Source organism: Amblyraja radiata, chromosome 13, assembly GCF_010909765.2.
Source record: "Amblyraja radiata isolate CabotCenter1 chromosome 13, sAmbRad1.1.pri, whole genome shotgun sequence".
NCBI lineage: Eukaryota > Metazoa > Chordata > Chondrichthyes > Rajiformes > Rajidae > Amblyraja > Amblyraja radiata.
Window position 1 is genome coordinate 58,130,847 of NC_045968.1, and position 18,699 is coordinate 58,149,545.

Sequence of the window (18,699 nt, forward strand, 5' to 3'; positions counted from 1 at the left end):
GTAAATACAAGAGGGAGTTGAAGGTGCAAAAACCGCGGAATTGCTTAGCAGACATTTGCCGTGGAGATTTAAAGATCCAAAATATCGGGAATTATCGCGTTTGCTCGCTGCATTTCATCAAAAGTGGCATTATTGACTTTTTATCTTTATTCATTTGTTATATGAAAAGTTTTAAAAGTGAAAAATCAGTCATTAAAATTGCAAAATCGAGGAGAATGCCCTGCTATTGATTTGCACTAATGATGCTGATATCTCGGTTTGGTGGCGTGTGTCTGATTGAAAGTCAAGGAACCTGAGTTTGGAGTTGCCTGGCCGCCTGTTACCGAGCCCTGGGGCGGTGTCATTTCCCTCTCATCTCTACACCTCTAATGTGTGTGTGTGACCAGCCTTGCTCGCCCGACTCCCCCGCTGGGAATTCTGCGTGTGTGGAATAAACCCTAGACTGTGTCAGTGAGGGGTTGTTTACATTGGCATTGGGGACGGGGGGAAGATGCCAGACAGACAGTCCCACTGCAGAGTACATACAGCCCTGTAGTCTGAGTCCGGCCACCGCCGCGGCTCTCACTCAACTCACGCTGAAAGATCTCGCCAGCCCTTTGGCCCGCTTCCACCGCCCTCGCTGCAACAACCAACTCACTCTGGGCGTTTTTGTCCAGTGCTCTGGTATCACCCGCCCGGCAGCCTCACATACAGAGCGACAACTGACATTCTTCACCATCCCTCAGGTTCCTGGACTTTCAATCAGACACACGCCACCAAACCGAGATATCAGCATAATTAGTGCAAATCAATAGCAGGGAATTCTCCTCGATTTAGCAATTTTAACGACAGATTTTTCACTTTTAAAACTTTTCATATAACAAATGAATAAAGATAAAACGTCAATAATGCCTTACTTTTGATGAAATGCAGCGAGCAAACGCGATAATTCACGATATCTTGGATCTTTAAATCTCCACGTCAAATGTCTGCTAAGCACTTCCGCTCTTTTTGTACCTTCAACTCCCTCTTGAATTTACCTTACTTTCTATCTCTTTTTTTTTGGACTGAACATTTAGGTCGTTGTGCTTCACGGTCACCCCGACTAGCACAGAAAATGTCAGCTCAATAATCGGCCGTTTTCCATGTTTTTAACGGGTGTGAATGTGCGTGTTTTCCCATTCACTAACATGTACCGGAAGTGACATTTGTCCTCCAGTTAAATGTTGCGGTCACGTGAGTGGGGGTCTACGCTCATTTGACCTTTGGTGAAATCACCCCTATAGACCCAAGACGCTGGAGGGGAGCAAGTCAGCGGGCCAGTCAGCGTCACTCTGTGGAGAGAAGGGGTGGTGAGAGGGGGCGGGGATGGAGATGGTGGAGACCTGTCAGCGACTATCTAGAGGGTGGTGGAGACCGGGCAGCGACTGTGAGGAGGAGGAGGGTCTGGATCATGTAGTACACTGAAATGCTCGAGCATCACTCAGCACTGGACAATTTTTATAAGTTAATTAATGAAACCAATTAATGGAGTGTGGGAGGAAACCGAAGATCTAGGCGAAAACCCACGCAGGTCACGGGGAGAATGTACAAACTCCATCCAGACAGCACCCGTAGCGGGGATCGAACCCGGGTCTCTGTCGCTGCGCCACCGTGACCAAAGACTGCCCGTGGAGACACGTGTCCAGGCGGAAGTGCGCTGGCGGGCGGGCCGGGGTGACGTGTTTCCGGGCGGGGCGGGCCGGGGTGACGTGTTTCCGGGCGGGGCGGGGCGGGCCGCTTGACGGCGCCGCTGCTGGTGGTGATGGTGATGATGATGGCGGTGCTGTCCATGATGATGGTGATGTGGGCAGCGATCGGCGTCGGGCCGCGGGCCTCCGGCAGCCTGTGAGGCGGGACACCGGCCGCGGGAAGAAGGAGCTCCAGTCGCTGGGCGAGGCGAGGCGAGGCCGTGGACCGGCGTTGTGTGTGTGCAGGCAGCCATGATCCGCTGGATACGGGAGCAACTGGTAGGTGTGGCGGCGGCTTGACAAGGTGTAGGAAGTGCCGGTGCTGACAGATGCTGTCTGTCTGTCTGTCTGTCTGTCTGTCTGTCTGGCCCCTGATTACACTTGGTCTGTGTGTGTGCTTCGTTATCAGCTTCTCCCAACTACATTCCCTTCACCTCCATCCCCTTTGACCAGTCCTCGCCACACCATACTTACCCCGTCTGAAGACGGCTCTCGACCTCACTCCTTCTCTCCACAGACGCTGCCCGTCCCGCAGAGTTACTCCAGCATGTTGTGCCTATCCTCTGGCTGCCTGCCTTCGTGCGGATGAAACCGCCGGGTCGCCGCTTCCGACTGCAGGAGTTCCTACTGTTGCCGATGTTTCAAAAGCTGCCTCCTAAGCCAGACTCGTGTGTGATCTTCCACTTTGCCATCCACACTTGGATCTTGCAATGTCTGGCGGTGGATTTTCGCCACAGAACAGATACATTTTTATCCAGAATTTAAATTAATTGCATGTGACCGGAGATAATACGATGTCATTATAATTGATCATTGTGTCGGCGACTCGAACTCGGTTTTCATTATTTAACTGGGTTACCAGCTACTCTTTCTGTCACTGAGATTTCGCCGGGTTCATTCGATTTGTTATGGTATCATGTCCCACCAGTATGTTGTTGGTAAAATGTTTTCAGTTCACCGGTGCTAGAAAATCTAATTCCAGTAACTTTGTGATCAACTAGCAACAGGTGATAGACCGCACGTTTTAAAATACCGAAACCAAGCTGTGCTCAGGGCTGTCAGACTTTGTCATTCGGGACTATTTACTCAAAGTGATTACATTTTCCGTGTAGAAACGATTTGCATTCGGGATGCCTTTCGTCGATTTAATTTGCACCGAAAAACTACATTTCATTGTAGATTGAGAGCAGTCTGTTTTATGTAATCGAAGGCATCAGTCACTACCCAACGAGATACTACACAGGCTACATTATTAAAAAAAAGGGAGCAGGCCCGGTCCACCATTTGCATCATGGTTCATCAACATGTAAGCTACTTGCATTCCAAACTTGGTTTCCTGTTCTTTAATATAACTGAAAAATGTATCAATATTTTTCTGAAATCATAACACAATTATCTTTCCCATAATAGTAAGTAGGATCTAAGTGGTGCGTGGCTATGTGTTACAAATGATTTAAGATCGCATAGCTGTAGCCACTTGTAGCTGTGGGGTTGTAATTGACACTGGTGTTTTAAGTTTGTATATACATGTAACCTTGGTTGAGGTTTGGTCATTAATATGTAATTAAGCAGTACATATTGAAATTCATTTCTTGTTTGTTGTTTTTATATTGGTTAATGAGAGATATCTATGCATTTTGAAATTGCAGGAAGATTGTTGACATTGCCCAATAATGATGATAAACTCTTTAAAATTCATGTTCTCAAACCCAATTTGTTCACACATTTTATTGGGAACTTAATAAATCTAATTATTTCTAGTAATAGTAAATTACTAGTATTACAGTAATAGAACTAATTATTCTTTATAGTTCACTTTTAAATATATGAAAAAAGTTGACTTCGTAGTTATCTGGCATTTAATTGATTTTGTTTTGCAATATAATGTCTTGAATACTAATCATAATTCATACATTCATGTGAGGTGTGCAACTATCATTTAAATCTTTCATTATTTATTCTTCCAGACAATTACATGATTTTGAATATCTCCATTTGAATTATTTTTCTCTCCCCACTCGCCAACCATTTGTCAATCCTGTCATCATAATTATATATTCAGCCCTGGATTCACTTCTTCTTACCTGGGGCTCCTATCTCTAACTGCAAAAATGTGTTTTGTAAGAATTCAACAAACAATTCCTTGGGGTTTTTTTGTGTCACTATATATAAAGACCATTTTTGTACTTGTCTCATAATTTTTAAATAATTTTATAATCTTAACTGCATTTCCTTGTTTCTCTATTAGGCTTCCAATGTCATTTTAAGGTTTATGAGTTTACATTTTTTTTAATCAAAAAATGTTCCAAGCATTTTGCCAATAAGAAAGTAAACAGTGTTTTAATTGTGTTTAAAATCATATGATAATTCTTCTTATAAAAACAAAATTATTAGGAACACTCGCATCTAATGTTTTCTATTCTTATGCTTAATGTTTTCAGTTTTAGTTCTGAAGAATTCACTGGGGAGACAAGAAAGTCCCAGTTCAACTTAAATCTGTTACAGATTTTAATTGTTTTTTTGTGCATGATGTTCGAGGATCTTTTTGTACAAATGCAGAGCGCATTTCTCATTTGTTCATCTAGTTGTGTTTAGAAAAGAGTTATACAACTTGGTCCGGGCCATATTTGATAAATCAGTTTAGTCTATGTTACTTTAATATAACTAGTGGACTTGTTTGGTTAAATTTCTACAAATAAAGTCATCATCTGCCATTTGTTTTTACACCACAAGTACTTCCCAGCTTATGAATTGTCCTCGTAATCAATTTTTTCATAAAGTGAATTGATATTGCATTCTGTGTAATGACTTGTGTAAGTGAATATGACCTATTTATTGTATGAGACGTGAGGAACTCATAAACCATACACTGACGAGTGCAAATGTTGGCTGTTTGAGGGTGTTTGTTGATAACAGCATATGATTTGTTTCACTGTAAACATGTGATGAAAGTTTATTAATTTTATGAACAATTAAACAGCAAAAGCCAAGGTTTATTTGCCAAAGTTCAAAACAAAAACAAAATTAATATATTTTATAGTTTCTTAATTCTTTTTGTCCAACTCCGAGGAATGCGGGGGTAATGGATACAAAGCCAAACTTTCTTGAGTTAACATTTAGTTGGCAATCTAATCAAAGCTTTATCATGTGTGAAGGAACAGGTCAATGTTAATTTGAACAGTTTTTAGTCTTTTCATTCCTTCCCTCAAGCTATTACCTGCATAGGTGCAGCTGTATATTTCTACGAGCTCCTATTCAAGCTTCCTGTTTTTTATAAATGTGTGTTAAAAATCTGTTTATTCATTGTGTTGATGTTGCAGGTGTCATCACATCTGAGCCCAGTTCTGTCTCCATGTGATGTCATTGCAATTTTCTGTTTCACTTCCTTTTTGTTGGTAGTCATTGATCTCTCCTTACCCCATATTTCTGTAATTTAGATTGGTTGTCAAATGCATTCCGTTTCTAGATTGAGATCAGGCCTGAGACCATCTTTGTTTATATGATAACTTTCAACAATGTTATTCAAAACATTGGTATGGTCTCCACATTTCATATATAATTTTATATTTTTGTTAATTTTATTGGCCTAAAATGTCATTGTATTATTTTTGCTAACTAAATTAACATCTTAATTTTGTGTTATTAAGATGTCCTCTGGTTTGGTGATAGAGAGGGGGAGAGAGAGAGAGAGAGAGACATTTGTAGATGAATACAGCCGAAAACCTAATGCTTCGTTTGCTTTGTTATGGTTAGAAGAACATATTTGAAAAGTAGGGAAGTCATAATAAACCCAATTTGAACTTTTGTTGTCAGACAGGATTCACAAGGATGATATCATAAATGAGCGGGTATTTATTATCAGGAAAGGACAAATAGACTGTCTCCTTTTATTGCATTGAGATAAGGCTGAAGGTTAACTGAATCGAGACCTTTAAAATGAAAAAGGTTTTAATTGGGTAGATGTAGAGAGAATATTTTCACTTTTGGGAATGAGCTTAAGACAAGGTCATCAAAATACATTTTTCATGCAATTTTTTTTTCAGGAAATTCAGAAGAAAAGTTTTTATCCAAAAGGTAGCAAGGGTGTGAATTTCCTTACCACAATGATTGATGTAAATTTTGTGTTGATGTATGTGGCAGGGGTTTAAACAAGTTTGCACAGGAGAAGGAAACAGAAACATCGACAGAAATCAGTACACTAAATTTGAGGGACTGGGGTCAAATGTCTTATTTCTGTTTGGTCAGTTCTGCTGGAAGGTGGCAGAAAATATATAGGAACTAGATACAAAAGCTATCAAAGGGTAGGAGAAGAGAGCACAAATATGATATTGTGGTTATTGATCAGCCATGATCGTATTGAATGGTAGAGGAAGTGGGAAGGGTCAAATTACCTACCCATTCTTGTTGTTTTTCTATGTTTCTTTATGGAAGTGATAGTGAAAGTTAAGTCGAAGAGGGGTGAACTATTTCTGGGATGAAGTAAAGCGATTTGTTAATAAGATTTATTTAAACCCTATCTCAGGGTAAAACAGCTTTTGAGCAATCGGAGTCATACAATGACACTGCATAGAAACAAGCCCTCTTGCCCACTATGTCTATGCCCAACTTTATGCCCATCTACACTAATTCCTTGCTTATTTAAGTGTCTGTCTAAGCGTCTCTTAAACATGATGATGGAGTCAGATACAATTACTTTCTCTGGCAGTGCATTCCCGATAGCAGCCACTGTGTTTATTTAAGAAAAACACTTTCCCTTCAAATGTCCTTATACTCCTTCCTCTTGCCTTAAGCTAACAACCTTTTGTTTTGTTAGCCCGACTTTGGGGATAAAGATTCAAATTATCTCCCTTATCTATTCCTCTTAGAAATGTATATACCTCTTTAAGTTTAACGCTCAGCCTCTTTAGCAGCAGAACATAAACCCAACCTACCCACTCTCCATACAACTAAAGAGCTCCAATCTAGGCAACAACCTGGTGAATCCCTTCTGCATTCTCTCTCCAACATAAACATATCGTTCCTATTACATGGCGACCAGGCCCACACAATCCATTGAGAACAACAAAAGCAATGTTTAGTAACACTGCAAATAACATTCCAACTTTAATATCCTATGCCTTGACCCATGAAAGTTAGGATATGATTGGCCAGTTTTGCCACCCTAACCACCTGTGTACTGTAGTACTTCCAATGAACTATATCTTAAACCCCAACATCCTTCTTTCCCATGTTTTACTGTACATAGCCTACTTTTTGGTTTCCCAAAATACATCACCTCATATTTGTCAGGATCAGATTCCATCAGCCAATGCTCTACCCAACTTTCCATCTGATCTATATCCTTCTGTAGTCTTAATCAACTTTCCTTGCTAACCACAGCAATGCCAACTTTCATATTATACAAGGGCTTACTAATCCTACTTCCAATGTTCATATCTAAATCATTAATATAAATCACAGACAGCAAGGGTACTGCTGCCAATATTTACAATACTCCTATGGTCATAGACTTTCAATCAGAAAAGCATTTTTCCATCACTACCCTCTTCCTCCTATTATTGAGCCAATTTTGGATTAAATTAGCTAGCTCATCTTGGATTCCATATGCTTCTGAACCAGCCTATCCTGCAACATCCGGATACACTACAATTTGCTAGGATTAAAGATTATTTGTTTTAGTGATTCACTTAAAGGAAGTTACGAATCATTCATGGCATGTCGTCAAGCAGCCCAAAGGCAGTTGATAGGGCAGGGATATTTAAACGCCACAGCTGGCTATTATTGATGTACAGTGCCCTCCATAATGTTTGGGACAAAGACCCATCATTTATTTATTTGCCTCCGTACTCCACAATTTGCGATTTGTAACATAAAAAAATTACATATGGTTAAAGTGCACATTGTCAGATTTTAATAAAGGCCATTATTATACATTTTGGTTTCACCATGTAGAAATTACAGCAGTGTTTACACATAACCCCCCATTTCAGGGTATCATAATGTTTGGGACACAGCAATGCCATGTAAATGAAAGTAGTCATGTTTAGTATTTTGTTGCATATCCTTTGCATGCAATGACTGCGTGAAGTCTGCGATTCATGGACATCACCAGCTAGTTGCTGGGTGTCTTCTCTGTGAGGTCTGTATTGCAGCCATCTTTAGCTTATGCTTGTTTTGGGAGCTAGTCCCCTTCCGTTGTCTCTTCAGCATATAAAAGGCATGCTCAATTGGGTTCAGATCAGGTGATTGACTTGGCCACTCGAGAAGTGGCCATTTTTTAGCTATGAAAACCTCCTTTGTTGCTTCAGCAGTATGTTTGTGATCATTATCTTGCTGTAAAATGAACCCCCGGCCAATGAGTTTTGAGGCATTTGTTTGAACTTGAGCAGATAGGATGTGTCTATACACTTCAGAATTCATTATGCTACTACTATCAGCAGTTGTATCATCAACGAAGATAAGTGAGCCAGTACCTTCAGCAGCCATACATGCCCAGGCCATAACACCCCCACCACCGTGTTTCACAGACGAGGTGGTATGCCATGGATCTTGGGCAGTTCCTTCTCTCCTCCAGACTTTGCTCTTGCCATTACTCTGATATGTTAATCTTCTTCTCGTCTGTCCACTAGACCTATTTCCAGCACTGTGGTTGCTCTTTTAAGTACTTCTTGGCAAACTGTAACCTGACCATCCTATTTTTGCGGCTAACCAGTGGTTTGCATCTTGCAGTGTAGCCTCTGTATTTCTGCTCATGACGTCTGTGTGGTCATTGACAAATCCACACCTGACTCATGAGTGTTTCTCATCTGTCGGACAGGTGTTTGGGGATTTTTCTTTATTATAGACAGAATTCTTCTGTCTTCAGCTGTGGAGGTCTTCCTTGGCCTGCCAGTCCCTTTGTGATTAGTAAGCTCACCAGTGCTCTCTTTCTTCTTAATGATGTTCCAAACAGTTGATTTTGGTAAGCTTAAGGTTTGGCTGATGTTTCTAACTGTTTTATTCTTGTTTCTCAGTCTCATAATGGCTTCTTTGACTTTCATTGGCACAACTTTGGTCCTCACGTTGATAAACAGCAATAAAAGTTTCTAAAGGTGATGGAAAGACTAGGTGCCGAGAGCTCTCCTATACCTGCATTAAGGAGGCAATTATACACACCTGAGCAACTACAAATGCCTGGGAAGCCATGTGTCCCAAACATTATGATGCCTGAAATGGGGGGGACTATGTATAAACACAGCTGTAATTTCTGCATGGTGAAACCAAAATGTATAAAAAATACATTTTAATAAAACCTGACAATGTGCACTTTAACCACATGTGATTTTTTTTCTATTACAAATCTCAAATTGTGGAGTACAGAGGCAAATAAATAAATGATGGGCCAAACATTATGGAGGGCACTGTACATTTTAAGAGTATTTACTCCACGCATATTGATTAGTTTTTAAGGAGACAATGTTAACAAAACTATTCTTATTCAATGTCCCGCCACCTTTGCCGAGCTGATTGAGACTAAACTTAACTGGTTCCATTCTTCCTTACCCATTCATAATCAAAGAATTGCCTGTATAAGAAATAAAGTGGATGAGCTTGAGGCTCAGTTAGAAATTGGGAAGTATGATATTGTGGGATTTACAGAGACATGGCTGCAAGAGGGCCAGGGCTGGGAACTGAATATTCAAGGGTATTCATCTGATCGAAAAGACAGACAAGTGGGCAGAGGGGGTGGGGTAGCTCTGTTGGTGAGGAATGAAATTCAGTCCCTTGCAAGGGGTGACATTGAAACAGGAGATGTGTAGTCCGTATGGATGGAACTAGGGAACTGTAAGGGTAAAAATACCCTAATGGGACTTATCTGCAGTAGCCTGGATATAGGCTGCAAGTTGAATCAAGAGTTAAAATTGGAATGTCGTAAAAGTAATGCTACAGTTGTTATGGGAGATTTCAACATGCTGGTAGACTGGGAAAATCAGGTTGTTACTGGACCCCAAGAAAGGGAGTTTGTGGAGTGCCTCCATGATGGATTCTTAGAGCAGCTTGTATGGGAGCCTACCAGGGAGAAGGCAATTCTGGATTTAGTGTTGTGTAATGAACTTGATTTGAGAAGGGAACTTGAGGTTAAGGAGCCATTATAAGGTAGTGACCATAATATGATAAGTTTTAATCTACAATTAGAGAGGGAGTAGGGTAAATCGGAGGTGTCAGTATTACAGTTGAACAAAGGGGACTATGGAGCCATGAGGGAGGAGCTGGCCAAAGTTGACTGGAAAGATACCCTTGCAGGGATGACAGTGGAACAACAACGGCAGGTATTTCTGGGAATAATACAGAAGGTGCAGGATCAGATCATTCCAAAGAGGAAGAAAGATTCCAAGGGGAGTAAGGGGCGACCGTGGCTGACAAGGGAAGTCAGGGACAGTATAAAAATAAAAGAGAAAAGTACAACATAGCAATGATGAGCGGGAAGTCAGAGGATTGGGTAATGTTTAAAGAGCAACAGAAGATAACTAAAAAGACAATACGGGGAAAAAAGATGAGGTACAAAGATAAGCTAGCCAAGAATATAAAGGAGGATAGTAAAAGTTTTAGGTATGTGAAGAGGAAAAAAATAGTTAAGACCAAAGTTGGACCCTTAAAGACTGAAAAGGGTGAATTTATTATGGGGAACAAGGAAATGACAGATGAGTTAAACATGTACTTTGGATCTGTTTTCACTAAGGAGGACACAAACAATCTTCCTGATATAGTAGTGTCCAGAGGATCTGGGGTGACGGAGGAACTGAAGGAAATCCACATTAGGCAGGAAATGGTGTTGGGTAGACTGATGGGACTGAAGGCTGATAAATCCCCAGGGCCTGATGTTCTGCATCCCAGGGTACTTAAGGAGGTGGCTCTAGAAATTGTGGATGCATTGGTGATCATTTTCCAATGTTCCATAGATTCAGGATCAGTTCCTGTGGATTGGAGGGCAGTTAATGTTATCCCACTTTTTAAGAAAGGCAGTAGAGAGAAAACAGGGAATTATAGACCAGTTAGCGGTGGTGGGGAAGATGCTGGAGTCAATCATAAAAGATGAAATAGCAGCACATTTGGATAGCAGTAACAGGATAGGTCTGAGTCAGCATGGATTTACGAAGGGGAAATCATGCTTGACTAATCTTCTGGAAGTGTACCTGGACTTTCAGAAAGCAGTTGATAAGGTCCCACATTGGAGATTAGTGGGCAAAATTAGGGCACATGGTATTGGGGGGTAGAGTGCTAACGTGGATAGAAAATTGGTTGGCAGACAGGAAACAGAGTAGGGATTAACGGGTTCCTTTCAGAATGGCAGGCAGTGACTAGTGGGGTATCGCAAGGCTCGGTGCTGGGACCACAGCTATTTACAATATATGTTAATGATGAAGGGATTACAAGTAACATTAGCAAATTTGCAGATGACACAAAGCTGGGGGGCAGTGTGAGCTGTGAGGAGGATGCTATGAGAATGCAGGGTGACTTGGACAGGTTGGGTGAGTGGGCAGATGCAGTTTAATGTAGATAAATGTGAGGTTATCCACTTTGGTAGCAAAAACAGGAAGGAGGATTAATATCTAAATGGTGTCAAGTTGGGAAAATCGGAAGTACAACAGGATCTGGGGGTCCTTGTTCATCAGTCAATGAAAGTAAGCATGCAGATACAGCAGGCAGTGAAGAAAGCGAATGGCATGTTGGCCTTCATAACAAGAGGAGTTGAGTATAAGAGCAAAGAGGTCCTTCTGCAGTTGTACAGGGCCCTAGTGAGACCGCACCTGAAGTATTGTGTGCAGTTTTGGTCTCCAAATTTGAGGAAAAACATTCTTGCTATTGAGGAAGTGCAGCGTAGGTTCACAAGGTTAATTCCCGGGATGGCGGGACTGTCATATGTTGAGAGAATGGAGCAGCTGGGCTTGTACACTCTGGAGTTTAGAAGGATGAGAGGAGATCTCATTGAAACATATAAGATTGTTAAGGACTTGGACACGCTAGAGGCAGGAAACATGTTCCCGATGTTGTGGAGTCCAGAACCAGGGGCCACAGTTTAAGAATAAGGGGTAAGCCATTTAGAACAGAGATGAGGAAACACTTTTTCATACAGAGAGTTGTGATTGTGTGGAATTCTCTGCCTCAGAGAAGGCCGGTTCTCTGGATACTTTCAAGAGAGGAGGCCGGTTCTCTGGATACTTTCAAGAGAGAGCGAGATAGGGCTCTTGAAGATAACGGAGTCAGGGGATATGGGGAGAAGGCAGATATGGGGTACTGATTGTAGGTGATCAGCCATGATCACATTGAATGGCGGTGCTGGCTTGAAGGGCTGTATGACCTAATCCTGCGCCTATTGTCTATTGTCTATTGGCAATCTTGTCCCTGCTGCTATACTATTGCCTTTTCTGGTACCTTTTGATCCCTTTAGCACCTGTAGCACTTTCGCTTCCCATATACATTCTGAATAGTGGCAAAATCATCTGAAAAGTAACCTGTCACATCTACGTTAGCAGCTCCACCTCAACATCACCTTTCCCTGGCCCACTTTTGTAGAAGCAGATAGTTTTGTATAGTGAAATATTGATGAGATCTATCCCACGACAATCTGGTCACAGGCTATACCCCTCCCACCATTTGGTCCTAGTTTCAGCTGTTTCTGTGCCTCTTATTAGATGTTTATAAAAACAGCTCCATGGCCACAAATATCACAATACCTGAGCAGCTCAGTATCAGAACAAATTGAACAATTGTGCTCCTATTGTTAAAGGTGTTTAAAAATATAAGTTATAAGTGCAAAAGCGGATTTTGTACATTTGCCGCTTCCTGCTGGCGTGCACCTCTAACCACACACATTTTAAGTATGAATCTACAACTCTTGGTTTCTGTTTTGCTTTAATGAAGAATAACCTGGCCAAGATGATGACTCCAAGAAAATGTATATGGCCTAGGTTATCCAATGCTTACAATGTCTTTATGTCTGCAATCTTGCAGATTAATTAAATTGCATTGCACCAATCCTTATGTTGACCCATTTAAAAATAACTTGTTCACTGTCAGAAATGAGCATTCTAAAAGCGATTAGTGTGTTGCAAAATAGATTCGAAACATTTGCCCATAACCAGGAGGCATTGTGTGTTTTAGAGTTGAGGAGAAATAAATGTTAGTGGTTTTTGAATTTATTTTCTTTCGTTTAGTTTAGAGATGCAGTGTGGAAACAGGTTCTTAAGCCCACCAAGTCCGCACAGACCAGCGATCCCTAGTCCAACACATACTAGGGACAATTTACCTACAACCTTTACGTCTTTGGAGTGTGGGAGGAAACCGAAGATCTCAGAGAAAACCCAAGCAGGTCATAGGGAGAATGGACAAGCTATGTACAGACAAGCACCTGTAGTCAGGATCGAACCCAGGTCTCTGGCGCTGTAAGGTAGTAGCTCTACTGCCATGCCACCATGTCACCCTTATTCTTAGTTTGGGATTTGAGTACCACTGGCAAAATAATCATTTATTGTCTATCTCTAATTGTCCTTGAGAAGGTGAAAGTGAGCCACACTTTGAACACCTGCAGTCATTATAGTGATGGTATTCCCACCATTAGACAATAGACATTAGGTGCATCCATTTGGCCCTTCGAGCCAGCACCGCCATTCAATGTGATCATGGCTGATCATCCCCAATCAGTACCCCGTTCCTGCCTACTCCCCATATCCCTTGACTGCTATTTTTAAGCCCAACCAGCTCTCTCCTGAAAGCATCCAGAGAACCTGCCCTCTGAGGCAGAGAATTCCACAGACTCGCCACTCTCTTTGAGAAAAAGTGTTTCCTCATTGCTCCTATATTCGATTCCTCTTGTTATAAAGGCCAACATGCCATTCGCTTTCTTCACTGCCTGCTGTACCTGCATGCTTACTTTCATAGACTGATGTACAAGGAGCCCCAGATCGCGTTGTACTTCCCCTTTTCCCAACTTGACGCCATTTAGATAGTAATCTGCCTTCCTGTTTTTGCTACCAAAGTGGATAACCTCACATTTATCTGCATTAAACTTCATCTGCCATGCATCTGTCCACTCCCCCAACCTGTCCAAGTCACCCTGCATTCTCATAGCATCCATCTTCCTCACAGTTCACACTGCCACCCAGCTTTGTGTCATCTGCAAATTTGCTAATGTTACTTTGAATCCCTTCATCCAAATCATTGATGTATATTGTAAATAGCTGCGGTCCCAGCACCGAGCCTTGGGGTACCCCACTGTTATCCAACACCATGTTGTTGGATAAACAATTCCAAGTAATAGTCATAGAGCACAGAAACAAGCCCTTGGGCCCAACTTGTCCTTGCTAACCAAGGTTTAGATCCAGCATTATTGGTGGACCAAGTCCTGATGGTGCATTGGCATTGCCATGTGCATGTGATCCTCACCTTCAGGTTTAAGAGGAGCTGCCAGAAAAGCCTATTGGTCTTTGAATTGGTTTATTATTGTCAGATGTACTTAGATATAATGTGTAAAGAAGTTAAGTCTGACACACTTGTAACTTTACTTAATGTTTAATGATCACATAGGTTAGACACATTCCAGCACTGACTGCATACAGTCTATGACCGTGCTGGAACCAAGAGAGAGAGAGAGAGTTATTATACTTGATAACTAAGGCGTGGTTAGTGGTACTGAGGTAGCTATATTATTGGTTGCATGCATGAACCATCTACATCCTTCCCCTTAGAAATCAAAACAGAATTGGAGCCGTGGCAGTGTGATTACACAAAGCATGCGAGGTTAAACAAAGTCGCCGTAGCGAACAGGCGGCTTAACAATGCGACCCGAACGCGTGCGTACAGTGCCTTCCCCCCCCCCCCATCGGAAAGAAGAGAAGGTGTAGCGGAAGCAGGCGAGAATGTTAAAGCAGGAGGAGACGCAGTCGGAGCGGGAGAGGCAGGAGGGGAAGGCGCACGTGTAGGAGGGGAAGCAACCCAGCCAAAACCTGGCGGCAGCGGAGGAGGAGAACGCAACAGGCGAGGGGTCTGGGGCATGCAGGGAACAGCAGGGCAATCGGCAGTAGCAGGCTGGAACAGCAACGGAGGAGCATAAGGACCCGCAGGTGCAAGCTTCGGCTCGTTCACAGCCAACAGGTGTTGACGGCTCCGACGATAGACAGTCCCATCGTAGTCTACCAGCTAAGATCTGGGAGAGTCAGCCACACCAACCACGGTCGCGAGGCGGGAATAGCCGGTGGTAGTCTGCATCCGAACGACCTGCCCGGGCAGTAGAGGCGACAGCGGTCGGCAGGGCTTGTCGTGCGACCGTCGTTGAACCTCGTGCTTCTGTTCAATCCGCTGGTGGACTTTGTATTGTATTCAAATTTATTGTCATTGTCTCAGTTAGAGACAGCTAAATTAATTTCCTTTACAGGCAGTATCATAAAAATAAAAATAAATAAATAATAATAAATAATAAAACATATTAAAAATAAAATAGAATTTTAAAAAAAAGCACAAACACTGAAAGTCCACGACACAACATAACACAGTGGCACCAAGGTGAGGAAGGCACCATAGTCCAGCCAGCCTCCCCTCCGTTCTTCCCAGATGTTCACTCGTGGTCGAGGCCTTCCTAGCACCCGCAGTCGCCGCCCCGGGTGGCCCGATGTTCAGGCCGAATAATAGTCGTGTCTTCACCAGGAAGCGGCTGAAGGACGGTATCCCCCGCACCGTACCCTCTTCCCCCACATAAAAACACAAAAAAAACCCACAAAAAAACACACTTTTACATAACTAAATAAACAAAAAAACAAAAAGATACCGGGCTGTAGGTGGAGGCTGCTGGCACCAGCGCCACCGAACAGTGGCAGGCTTGAGCACTTTGGGTAGCAGGGCCTGTTGGGCGATTGGCATGGGTGGTCTTGTCATCCTCGACATCAGACGCTGGGCAGGGGAACCCATGGTCGGGTCCCGGGAGATGTTACGTAGGTTAAGCAAGCCCAGGTAGAAATCGCAGTTGGACAGGCGGGACTGCTCTAGCAGACCCTTAGCACTCCGCACAGCCCGCTCGGCCAGGCCGTTACTTTGTGGGTACTCAGGGCTGCTGGTGTAGTGATGGAAGTTCCACCTGGTAGCGAAAGCCTTGAATTCTGCGCTTGTGAATTGCCGGCCATTGTCGGTCTGCAAGCGGACAGGGGCACCGAAGGTGGCGAAGTGCCAGCGCAGTTTGCTGATGACCGTCTCGGAGGTGATGGAAGGAAGTTGGTCCACCTCGAACCAGTTGGAGTACGAGTCAACCAGGACGAGAAACTGCTTGCCCCGCCATTCGAATATGTCGGCAGCCAACGATGTCCAGGGCATGGTAGGCGCCGGCTGCTACAAAAGGGGCTGGCGTTGCTGGTGCGGGGCGAGGTTGTTGCAGGAGAAACAGGAGGATACTCGGTCCCTGATGTATTTGGCCATACCAGGCCAGTAGAATTGTCCTTGGGCATGAGAAATAGTGGCATCGACCCCAGGATGACCGCTGTGGGCTGCGTTGTAGTATAGATCATACAGAGAGGCTGGGACCACGACCTTGTGGCCCTTTACAATAACACCATCTTGGATCACCAGCTCATCGCGGACCAGGAAGAACGGCTGGGCACCCGACGGCAAAGTGGTGCGTCTGTCGGGCCACCCGCGCTTGATAACGGCTGCGAGCTGCTGCAAAGCAGGGTCAGCAGCGGTGTGCTCGGTCAGGCACTGCAGCTGCTTGGTCGGGACAAAGTTGACGTTCAGTACCAACAGGTCTTCCTGCTCGTAAGGGTGATGGTCACAGGAGGCTCGTGGGGCACGAGACAGAGTGTCGGCCACATGCATCTCAGTGCCCCTCTTGTATACGATTTGGAAATCAAAACGCTGGAGCTGCAGCCCTGTCGGGGGCAACATGTATGGGTTTGTTAAGAATAGTCACTAATGGCTGGTGGTCGGTTTCGACTGTGAATTTGCTGCCGAAGAGGAAATCTTTAAATTTGGAGCAAGCGAACACCACCGCCAGGAGCTCCTTCTCGATCTGAGTATACCGTTGCTCCGTGTCGTTCATGGTCCGCGAGGCATACTAGACCGTTAACAGCGAGCTGTCATCGTAGAGCTGCAGGCAAGCAGCACCTAGTCCAAAACGAGAGGCATCACAGGTAACAACAATGGGACGGCGCAGGTCGTAGAATTTTAGTGTCGGGGTGCTGGTCAGCTTTGACTTCAAACATTCGAAAGCCTGCTGGTGTTGTGGAAACCAGGACCAGGCAGTGTCTTTATTGGTTAGCTGCCTCAGGGACGAGCTCAGCTCACTGAGATTAGGTATGAACTTCCCTAGTTAATTGACCATGCCCAGGAATCGTTGCAGACCGAGGACATCGGTGGGGGCTGACAACTCGGAGATTGCATTTGTCTTTTGCGGGTCGGGCTTCAGTCCATTAGAAGTGAAGATATGCCCGACGTAAGGCACTTCAGAGACGCGGAATCTGCACTTTTTTTGTTGTTCAGTTTTAAATTGATCTGCTGGGCCCGGTCCAGGATCCGGCGGAGGTTCTTGTCATGTTCGGCGGCATTCTTCCCGTAGACTAGGATGTCATCCACGATGATGGCACACGGCATGCCGGCGAACAGCTGTTCCATGGACCGCTGAAACACCTCGCTGGCAGAGTTAATACCAAATGGCATCCGTAGGAACTTGAATCTGCCATAAGGAGTGGCAAACGTTGTCAGGTCGGAGGAGCGTTTGTCGAGTGGTATTTGCCAGAAGGAACTCTTGGCATCAAGGACAGAGAAGACCGTGGCCTGGCCGACTTGAGCTGCAACATCTTCCACGGTTCTCATGGGGTAGTGTGGTCGCCTGATCGCGAGGTTCAGGTCCTTCGGATTAATGCACACGCGTATCTCGTTCTTTGTCCTTTTTCAGGGTGGCAACCATGGTGGGCTCGCTAACCGCTTCCAGCACTCCCATTGCGACCATGCTCTTCAGCATCGATTCAACTTTATCCTTCATAGCGAGGGATACTCTGTGTGGTGCACGGACCACAGGCACCGCCTTTGGGTCGGTGGCGATCTTGTAAACGAGAGGCAGCTTGCCCAGCTCATTGTCGAACAGGTCCGGGTACTCAGATATCGGATCCAGCAGCACCTGCACTTCATGGACAGTACGGTCGAAGGACACCAGTCCCAGGTCCTGGCATGCCTGGTTGCTCAACAGAGTTACACAGTCATAGTCGAGAAAATAGAACACGAGAGCCCGCGATGATTTCTTCAGCACGCAATTAAAAGTGGCCTTCCCCACTGGTTTCAGCACCTCGCCCCCATAAGCATGTAAAGTCGAACGGTCTGCAGTCAGCAGCTCATTATGTCTAATCTTTCTGAACAGGCTTGTTGACATAACATTGACCTTTGCCCCCGTGTCGAGCTTAGCCGAGAAAGAATAATTGTTGACAGTAACGAGGACCGATGGCTCGGGGAGTCGAGCAGGTGCGTGTAGGAGTGTGAATACACTAGCTTCTCCTTGAGAAATAATTGGCTCAGAGTCGTGGGCAGTGTCGAGAGAGGACTGGGAACCAAACTCGTTATTGACTTGTACCAGGTTGTTTAATACTTGTCTAGAAGCTGGGGGAAATTTCCCACGGGATCGGCAGGCCGCCGAGAAATGATTTAATTTCTTGCAGAAATTGTAGGATTTTCCGTAAGCCGGGCACTGCGACTGCATCGAATGCATATAATTACAATTGGGGCACTTTTTAACAACGTGCCCGCCGGGGAGGTAGTCTGCCCGCGGCGCGGGTCTAGTGTTGTCTATTTTGGGACGCGGTCTGTTGAGACCAGTTAAATTGATCGATCGGCTATCAGACTCCCGCTGTCCGAACAGCGGGTCAACAACTTCAGCCAACCTGCATGCGTGCATTGCTTCGGTCAGAGTAAGATCTGGCTTTCTCAATAGCTCCGATCGCAGTTTCTGATCCAGCATACCTGTCACTAGAATGTCCCT

At 44.2% G+C, this 18,699-nt stretch overlaps 1 protein-coding gene across 4 annotated transcripts in view; it reads left to right on the forward strand.

Annotated features, from left to right (window-relative positions):
• Positions 1-1,728: 1,728 nt before the first annotated feature.
• The window catches only part of atp11b (ATPase phospholipid transporting 11B (putative)), a 185,160-nt gene continuing 168,189 nt past the window's right edge, over positions 1,729-18,699 (forward strand). For all 4 annotated transcript variants that reach the window (XM_033032162.1, XM_033032163.1, XM_033032161.1 and 1 more), the window contains exon 1: positions 1,729-1,988. In XM_033032162.1, coding sequence (XP_032888053.1) covers positions 1,962-1,988 — 27 coding nt within the window. In that variant the 5' untranslated portion in view covers positions 1,729-1,961. The remainder of the gene's footprint in view (positions 1,989-18,699) is intronic.